Below are 10,197 nucleotides of genomic sequence, written 5' to 3' on the forward strand. Positions count from 1 at the left end.
TAATTTAATGATTTAAATAATAATAACAAAACTAATTATAAAAATGTTTTACTTTACAGAACAATTATTTATAATTATTTACAACAACAGATATTATTAGTAATATTGTATAGTCATATTGAATGAGTGGGAAAAATATTCCTCCCAAAATCTGGCCATCTGAAGATGTTTGATGTTTTGGCCCTGGTGTGTTGTGTGTTTCAGGCAGGACAGGACTTCCATGCGGACTTGTATCCGGACACCGCGGGTCACACCCCAGCCATGACGGCAGAGGACTGGTGGAGAGGAGAGAACAAACAGGTACTGACCACTCAGAGGTGCACAGAAGTGGTCCGCAGGTCCGCATGCGCGACCAAAATAAAAAATGCGTAATATAAATATATGTTCTGACAACGCATTTGCGTACTGACATGGTTGACTACTGTTAATGCACAATTGCCATTTTAGATCACAAACTGTACTATATACGTTTTATTTTCAAACTGCAAGCATAATTCTAGGCTATGCCATGTCGTTTTTAAAGCACAATGCAAAACTGTGACATTCATCCACTGACGCTCTTTAATCAACAGCGCTAAATCCGGAAGCGCGTATACTTTACCTGCCGGTAACCCGCCAAAATAAAAGTCTGCTGATTTTAAGTTTAAATATGATGAAAACGCTTTTATTTATTTATTTTTAGACACTTTTATCCAAATCGACTTAAAATTGGGGAATACATAAAGCGATCCTTCTTAAAGAGGCAAAAAAAGAAGGTAGTAGTAAATATTAGCATTTTATTTTTAAGTTTACTATAAAACAAATGTATTTGTATTTACTGTAATACTAGGACTGCTTTTTATTTTTAATAATATTATCACACACTATTATATTAGATTATTTACTATTGTTTTATTTTAAAAAACTAAATAAATAAAGTGCAATAATATTATAACTATTATTAATTATTTTTTTATAGTTATATTTAATGGGTCACGCTATATGCAGTGTGAGGACCAAACCAAATCTCCAGGTTCTCATATGAGAACCAGGCTGAAAAATTTATGTGCACCCCTGACTATATATTCACTTCTGTCTCATTCATGGGGAAATGAATGATTGCTCCCAAAAATCGGTCGGTGTGTCAGATGGTTGGAGGGGAGAGGACGAGAAATAAGATGTATTTAAGTCTCTAACACTTGCACTGCCACAGGTGGAGCGAGTCAGTCTTCACCCAAACAAGAGGCCGAAACCAGCCGCTCCGTCAGCTCAGGAGAAAAAACCAAAGGATCTTCCCCGTGACAAGAGCAAAGAGGTCTGTGGGAGGAACACGAGGGGAAATGATTACTCCACAGAAAGGATCTTCTTATGATGGCCTTGTCTGTTTTCCTCAGGAGACCTCGACCTCCAGCAGTCCCGTCAGCACCCCCAGCAGCAGTGCCGTCCCGTCCCGCTCCCCGTCCTCTACCAGCGGCCTGTCGTCCGGCTTCCTGCCCAGCCCCAGCCCCAGCCAGAGCTCCCGCGCCATCCAAAGCATGCTCGGTCAGTCACACTCACACATATACGCATTTACATCATCACTCCATATTTAGATATATAAATGCATGTATAAAATTCTAATTATGAATCGTGTTTTTTTTTTTTTTTTTTTACTCATTTCATCAAAAACTGGTTTGTTGAATATTTAAAACTAGGGTTTGTTTGTAACCTTTTTTTTTTCCTGTCAGCCTATATTATGGTTAAGGTTCCTTGGACTGAATAAATCATCCTTTAAGCTGTTTCAGAGCAAATGCACAAATATTTATATGCACTACCATTTAAAAGTTGTGGGTCTATAAGATTTATTGCATGTTTTTGTCACATGATCTTTCAGAAATCATTCTAGTATGCTCATTTCCTGCTCACGTATCATTTCTTATTGTTGTCAGTGTTGAAAACAGTGGTGTTGCTTCATATTGTTGTGGATACATTTTTATTCAGGATTCATTTGATGAACCAGAAGTTTAAAAGAACAGCATTTACTCTCAATTTTGTTCAATTTAATGCATCATTGTTGAAAGTATTAAATTCTTTCGAAAAAACAAAATCTAACAGAGCCACGACGTTTTAATAGCATCATGTATATATATATATGTACCAAACATCATCAAAAAGCTGAACTATATCAAGGTATAATGTTTTTGGCTCTGTGTATCACCCTGTGTGTCTTTCTGTGATTCTCAGGCCCGAGCTCGAAGTTTCGTCACATCCAGGGGGCCGTTTTGCACCGGGACACACACATCACTAACCTGCGCGGGCTTCATCTGACCACACCGGGAGAGTGTGATGGCTTCTGTGCCAACGGCCAGCGTGTGGCAGTGCCTCTCGCCATCGCCGGAGGACAGATCGCCGTGTTTGAGGTGCGAGTCTGCATTCATTTCTCTTCTCTTCTGAGTCTTTGAGTCACTGACAGTATCTAACTGCTGCGTCTGTCTGCTCTGGCAGCTGTCCCAGCCTGGAAAACTGCCGGACACCGCTCTGCCCACCATCCAGAACTCTGTCAGTGTGGCCGACTTCTGCTGGGACCCCTTCGACACACACAAGCTGGTTGTGGGTGAGTTCTCATTGCCTTTATATTTACTTTTGATCATTAGATTTAATTTTATATATGTTTTAATATTTTTTTCTTAGACCATTATATTATATATATATACATGTGTGTGTGTAATATTTTATACTTTTTTTTTTCTCCGAGCAAAAGCCATTTTTAAACAAAAGTAATCTTATAATAAAACACAGCGACACAGTAATTTCAGGACATGAAGAAGGATGCCAGCACCAGTTTAGCAAAATACAATAATGTCTGTTATTGTTATTTAAAAAATAGTTTTAAGGTTTATCATGTCCATACTTTTTTTATTTCTCTGTTTTACATGTCAGTGACTATATCCTATTTGACTATATACTATATTCTACAATATGGATGGCACTTATATATTGTTTTAATGAAATGTTTTTGATATGTGTAATATTTTTTTATTAATATTTTAAATTAGCTTTGATATTTTTGATTTCCCATTTTCATGTTGATTTACCCTAATTTGCAGTATTTTTTTTTGTTATTTGTTTTATATATATATATATATATATATATATATATATATATATATATATATATATATATATATAAATTGTGTGTGTTTATGTGTGTTATTATTAATAATAATAATAATTATTATTTAGTGTGTGTGTGGCTAAGGGGGTTGGCGACCGTGTCATAATTGATTAATTATAATTATTCAATTAGTATAATATTTTATACTTTTGACTCATCCTTTTTCTTTAAAACAGGTTTAAAGGCTAAAATGTGAGGTTTATCATTTATAAATCTTTTTGCTTTTGTTAAAACCTGTACCTGAGCTGTCAATCATGCTTTTTTATTTTATTATTAGTTTAAAATATAACAAACTAATACTATACTCCACTCCACTAATATGGTATTAATTTTTTATTTGGACCGGTCTTAAAAAGTCTTAAATTTGGATAGATACGCTGGATTAAATTCAGTTTTAGTTTGTAGTTTGTTTGAGTAATTGCAGGGATTCAGTTGTAGTTGCTAAGGCTACATATTGTTTAGTTAAAGTCTTTCATCTAATAGTTGTATTTAAAATCCGCTTATGTCTATTAACAAGATTGTTTTAGTACTGAACTTTAATTCTCAAGTATCCTTTCAGGAGCACGTCCCCAAGTCATAGTTCTCCTCAAAATCTAAAGAAAACGTACAGTAGTTTGTAGCAAATGAAGTGTCTGCAGAAGCTGAAACATGCCTTCTGGCCTCTGAAAGCTGAATGTGAGCGCTGCTCTCTGATGTGTCTGTCTCAAAGCTGGTGATGATGCCAAGATCCGTGTCTGGAAGATTGCCAAAGGAGGCCTGACCGAGACCATGACCGAGCCGGAGTGTGTTCTGCGGGGTAAGAAGCCGGCACACGTGATCCTGTGATAGCAGTAATTGTGTAGTGTTTGATTGACACGCACCCTGACCAATCACAGGACACACGGAGAAGATTTACTCCATCAAGTTCCACCCCCACGCCTCGGGCCTGCTGGCGTCCTCCTCCTACGACCTGACGGTGAGACTGTGGAGCCTGGAGACAGGAGAGGAAGTCAAGCGGCTCAGCGGACATCAGGACCAGGTCTGTCTTGTCTGTCTGTCTGTCTTTTGATTTTGTAGATGTCGAGCCAACTCACGGTGTTCTCTCTCAGATATTTGGCATGGCTTGGAGTCCAGACGGGAAACTGCTGGCCACTGTGTGTAAGGACGGAAAAGTGCGTCTGTACGACCCACGCAAGTCCACCTCGCCCATCCAGGTTAGTTCAGCTTCAGGTTAATATTATTAAACCTAAAACTTCAAAAATCATAACTTTTTATCATCTTTGTCCATGCAGGAGGGCCCAGGACCTGAGGGCCATCGAGGGGCCCGTGTAGTGTGGGTCTGTGATGGCAAGTACCTGCTGGTTTCAGGATTCGACAGGTACAATATACCACAAATTTAGGCAAAACGATTATAGTAGTGGTACTAGCAGTGCCTCTCTGACTCTAAATATGATTTAATGGCATATAGTCGCAGTGAACGGCAGCTGTACCTGTTCTCCGCTGAGTCCTTGGCATCCGGGTCTGTGGCTTCTGTGCCCGCCGATGTGTCTCCCTCAACCCTTATCCCCTTCTATGATCCCGACACCAGCGTCCTCATCCTCACTGGGAAGGTGCGATGTTGAGCAGTAAAACTGACTATTAGTTTGACTTTCATAGGAACAAACAGATTTATATGTATTTGTGTTCTGGTCTTTCAGGGTGACACTCGGGTTTATGCATACGAGATCTTGCCGGAGGCGCCGTACTTCATGGAGTGCAGTAGTTTTAATTCCTCTGAACCACACAAGGTATTAGTGTTGGTGCTGTTGTTGCAGACACAGGAGGCAGACTGTTTTACTGATGTTTCACCGTGTCCTCACAGGGCCTGTGTTTCCTGCCCAAGACTGAGTGTGACGTGCGTGATGTGGAAGTGGCTCGAGCCATCCGACTGGGAAAGGCCACCATTGAACCCGTGGCCTTCAGAGTGCCTCGTGTCAAAGTAAGAGTGACCCCCAGAATCTGTAAAGTGGCATTCCAGTGTTTCCCATGTAAACGTCTGAATCTGTCTTGGCTCCACAGAAAGAGTTTTTCCAGGATGATGTTTTCCCGGAGACTGCAGTGTGGTGGGAAGCGTCTCTGACCGCTGCTGCCTGGCTCTCTGGATCCAACGGACAGCACCGCAAAATCAGCCTGCGGCCCAAAGACATGACGCCCGGTACAGCTCAGCATCACCAAACACAACTCCAGGAACAACAGTCGCCTCAGTAAATAATGTGTTCAGTACCCTTCCTTATGATTCGTTTCTTTCAGTGAGTGAAGCACCAAAAGAGGTTCCTGTGAGGAAGTACCTGCCCTCCTCCGTATACCTGGAGGAGAAAACTGATGAACAGAAGAAAGAGGAGGTGTGTCTGTCTGTCTATCATCTATCTATCTATCTATCTATCTATCTATCTATCTATCTATCTATCTATCTATCTATCTATCTATCTATCTATCTATCTATCTATCTATATCTGTGTATCTGTCTATCTATCTATCTATCTATCTATCTATCTATCTATCTATCTATCTATATCTGTGTATCTGTCTATCTATCTATCTATCTATCTATCTATCTATCTATCTATCTATCTATCTATCTATCTATCTATCTATCTATCTATCTATCTATCTATCTATCTATATCTGTGTATCTATCTATCTATCTATCTATCTATCTATCTATCTATCTATCTATATCTGTGTATCTGTCTATCTATCTATCTATCTATCTATCTATCTATCTATCTATCTATATCTGTCTATCTATCTATCTATCTATCTATCTATCTCTGTGTATCTGTCTATCTATCTATCTATCTATCTATCTATCTATCTATCTATCTATCTATCTATCTATCTATCTATCTATCTATCTATCTATCTATATCTATCTATCTATCTATATCTGTGTATCTGTCTATTTATCTATCTATCTATCTATCTATCTATCTATCTATCTATCTATCTATCTATCTATCTATATATGTGTATCTGTCTGTCTATCTATCTATCTATCTATCTATCTATCTATCTATCTATCTATCTATCTATCTATCTATCTATATCTGTGTATCTGTCTATCTATCTATCTATCTATCTATCTATCTATCTATCTATCTATCTCTGTGTATCTGTCTATCTATCTATCTATCTATCTATCTATCTATATCTATCTATCTATCTATCTATCTATCTATCTATCTATCTATATCTGTGTATCTGTCTATCTGTCTATCTATCTATCTATCTATCTATCTATCTATCTATCTATCTATCTATCTATCTATCTATCTATCTATCTATCTATATCTGTGTATCTATCTATCTATCTATCTATCTATCTATCTATCTATCTATCTATCTATCTATCTATCTATCTATATCTGTGTATCTATCTATCTATCTATCTATCTATCTATCTATCTATCTATCTATATCTGTGTATCTATCTATCTATCTATCTATCTATATCTGTCTATCTGTCTATCTGTCTATCTATCTATCTATCTATCTATCTATATCTGTGTATCTATCTATCTATCTATCTATCTATATCTGTGCATCTGTCTATCTATCTATGTCTGTCTCTAATTTGTTTGTTTCTTTTTGTCTGTCTTTTTTTATTTGGTTTGTCCCTCTATGTTGTTTGTTCATTCTGTTTCTCGCTTTTTTGTTTGTTTTGTGTTTGATTGTTCATTCTGTCTGAAATTTGTTTGTTCGTTCGTTCTGTCTGTGTCGTTTGTTTTTGTTTTTTGTTCTGTTTATCCCTCTTTTTCTGTTATTTGTTCATTCTGTCTTTTGTCTGTTTGTTCATTCATTCTGTCTGAGATTTGTTTGTTCTGTCAATCTGTTGTGTTTTTTTTTGTTCTGTTTGTCTGTTGTTTGTTCATTTTTGTTTGTTTGTTCGTTCTGTCTCTGTCTATCATATGTTTGTTCCTACAGTCTGTCTGACATTTGTTTGTTGTATCTCTGTCTGTCTCTGTCTATCTTTTTTTGTTCGGTTTGTCCCTCTGTATGTTGTTTGTTCATTCTGTCTCTCGCTTGTTTGTTTGTTTTATGTTTGTTTGTTCATTCTGTCTGTCATTTGTTTGTTCTGTGTGTCGGTTTTTTTTGGTTATCCCTCTTTTTCTGTTATTTGTTCATTCTGTCTTTTGTTTGTTTGTTCTTTCAGTTTGTATGACATTTGTTTGTTCTGTCAATCTGTTGTTGTTGTTTTTTGTTCTGTTTTTTGTTTGTTTGTTTGTTCATGTTTTGTTTGTTTGTTCCTACAGTCTGTCTGACATTTGTTTGTTGTATCTGTCTGTAATCTGTTCGTTTTTTTGTCCCTCTATTTGTTGTTTGTTCATTCTGTCTCTCACTAGTTTGTTTGTTTGTTTTTGTTCTGTCATTTGTTCCTTTTGTCCCTCTTTCTCTGTTGTTTGTTTATTCTGTCTTTTGTTTGTTTGTTTCTTCGTTCTGTCTTACATTTGTTTTTCTGTCCGTTGTTTGTCCCTCTTTCTCTGTTGTTTGTTCATTCTGTCATTTGTTTTTTTGTTTTTTTCTGTCTGTCATTTGTTTGTATCTGTCTTTCTGTCTCTATCATTTGTTTGTTTGTTTGTTCATTCTGTCTGTCGTTTATCCATTTTTTTTGTCTATCATGTGTTTGTTCTGTGTCTCTGTCTCTCGTTTGTTTGTTTATTCATTCTGTCTCATTTGTTCTTTTTATCAGTCTGTCTGTCTATCGTTTGTTTGTTTGTTCTTTCTATCTGTCTCATTAATCTGAGTGTATGTGTGTTTGTTGCAGTTGCTCAGTGCCATGGTGGCGAAGCTGGGAAACAGGGACGATCCTCTGCCGCAGGCGTCATGTGAGGGTGTGGATGAAGATGAGTGGGTGAGTGAAGAACACACACACACACACACACACTGTGAACCATCTGAATCCTGTCTGTGTGTGTTTCAGGACGACTAACACACAAGCCTTGCCTCGCGGTCCAGTCAGGGTCCAGCAGCAGACATGGGACGTGCCTGCTGTATTTAAATCTTGCCATTCCAGGGTGCCAACGTACCTCTGAACCTCCTAAACATTCCCCATCCCGCCAGCTTCAGCGCCGTACAGCCTGCTGATTCACTCACACACACACACACACACACTCCATCTATCTGTCTTCTAGACAACCCTCCCGTCATCTCTCTGCATTGGTTTAACTGGAGTATTAATATCTGTTATTGATGGTTAAAATGATTCTTCACACATGAACACATTGTTATGCACAGTTCAGATATTCATCTCAGATGCATGACGCACATTTATAATATGACAGGGTTTTTTCTGTGTCGGTTTTATTGATGGCATCAGTTTTGTACTGTTGTAATTGACTGTATAATGACTGCATGATAACACAAGCCTTCCTCAGTCTATAACACAAACCTCTCGGGATATTTTCATTGGTGAAATGTGCACTTAATACCATCATCTGTTGAAATGGTTAAAAGTAATCTTTACATTGATATTGTGGTGATTTTTTGGAATAAATGTCATCTCGTTTAGGTTCTTAACAGCGAAAGATTTGCTTTAAATGAATGATCTTTGTATTTTCTGTCTTAATGAATGATCTGGAGACTGTTGAAATCTGGGAAATACTCCTTTCTGCATATTTCCTTCTGCTCAACCTCAACAGTATTAACACAAATCTACTTCACAAGGGTATTTTCTCTAATAATCAGGTCTATCACAAAGCAATACGGCTATTTTCTTTTTTAACAGAGCAGGTTTACATGTGCCGGGTAAGGAATGGTGCATGTTATGGCACTCGTAGCATGTGATGTCCTGTACTTAACATGTGACCATGTACTCACACATAAACGCTAGATCTTAATAGATATGTCTTTTTTAAATGTGAGCTCATTTTGCTACCAGTCTGATGTTTTTGGGATGCTTTTTCACCGCACTTGTAACCGCATTCATTTTAATACTTTATAGGCAATAATGTTTTCCACTCCACTTTTGAATGGAATCAGTCTTGTGGGAAAGTTCCCTCATAATAAAACCTTGAGAGCTAAGAAATGTGGAATTGAGTGGAGGATTTATTGATGATCATCATAATCATATTTTCATTATTACAATTATTATTGTTAAAAATTAGTAGTAGTAGTATTTAGCATCCTCGTCATTATTATTATATGACATATTATTAATATGAACATATTATATTGTTAATAATACAGTATATTATTGCTATTATTTCTCTATATTTTTCATATATTCAAGAACTGGTTGTAGACACTATTCCCATCTTGTAATATTAAATATGATCCATTTCTTTTGTTTATTGTTATTATTATTAGTATTAGTAGTATTTAATGTATTAATAATATAATTTAATATTCTTAATATAACGCACACACGCACACACACGCACACACACACACACACATATATATATATATATATATATATATATATATATATTTCTTATATATATATTCTAGAACTGGTTATAGACACAATTTCCATCTTGTAATATTAAATATGATCCATGTATCTTATTATTAGTAGTAGTAGCAGTAATAGTAGTAGTGTTTAATGTATTAATAATAATATAATTATATATTCTTATAATCATGTTGTTATTTTATTGTTATTATTTCTCTCTCATTCTATTTTATTCAAGAACTGGTTATAGACAAATTTCCTGTCTGGTAATATTAAATATATTCCATTACTTCTGTATTATTATAATTATTTCTTTCTTTATATTTTTTTATATTCTAGAACTGGTTATAGACACAATTTCCATCTGGGAATATTAAATATAATCCATATTTCTTGTTTATTGTTAGTAGTAGTAGTGGTGGTAGTAGTAGTGTTGTATTATGTCTTATAATGTATTAATAATAATACAATTATATATTCTTAATTTAATCATATTATTATTAGTAGTAGTATTTCCCCATCCAGTAATATCATATATATATATATATATATATAGATAATTATTATTATCACGAGGGATTCTATTATTCGAGTTTTTTCAAAGAATGTAAATATATTTTCGAAATAAAAACTGACAGCGCCTCATGAACGG

General features: G+C 36.0%; 1 protein-coding gene across 1 annotated transcript in view; it reads left to right on the plus strand.

The window, feature by feature from the left end:
- The window catches only part of coro7 (coronin 7), a 113,891-nt gene extending 104,711 nt beyond the window's left edge, over nt 1–9,180 (plus strand). The window contains exons 13-28 of the mRNA XM_026215657.1: nt 205–300; nt 1,193–1,294; nt 1,374–1,521; nt 2,203–2,378; nt 2,464–2,572; nt 3,843–3,929; nt 4,009–4,151; nt 4,222–4,326; nt 4,405–4,490; nt 4,581–4,722; nt 4,810–4,899; nt 4,974–5,090; nt 5,171–5,306; nt 5,402–5,493; nt 7,917–8,003; nt 8,073–9,180. Of these exons, the coding sequence (XP_026071442.1) occupies nt 205–300; nt 1,193–1,294; nt 1,374–1,521; nt 2,203–2,378; nt 2,464–2,572; nt 3,843–3,929; nt 4,009–4,151; nt 4,222–4,326; nt 4,405–4,490; nt 4,581–4,722; nt 4,810–4,899; nt 4,974–5,090; nt 5,171–5,306; nt 5,402–5,493; nt 7,917–8,003; nt 8,073–8,081 (1,725 nt within the window). The 3' untranslated portion in view covers nt 8,082–9,180. The remainder of the gene's footprint in view (nt 1–204; nt 301–1,192; nt 1,295–1,373; nt 1,522–2,202; nt 2,379–2,463; nt 2,573–3,842; nt 3,930–4,008; nt 4,152–4,221; nt 4,327–4,404; nt 4,491–4,580; nt 4,723–4,809; nt 4,900–4,973; nt 5,091–5,170; nt 5,307–5,401; nt 5,494–7,916; nt 8,004–8,072) is intronic.
- Nucleotides 9,181–10,197: the final 1,017 nt, after the last annotated feature.

Source organism: Carassius auratus, chromosome 3 (genome assembly GCF_003368295.1).
Source record: "Carassius auratus strain Wakin chromosome 3, ASM336829v1, whole genome shotgun sequence".
Classification (NCBI taxonomy): domain Eukaryota; kingdom Metazoa; phylum Chordata; class Actinopteri; order Cypriniformes; family Cyprinidae; genus Carassius; species Carassius auratus.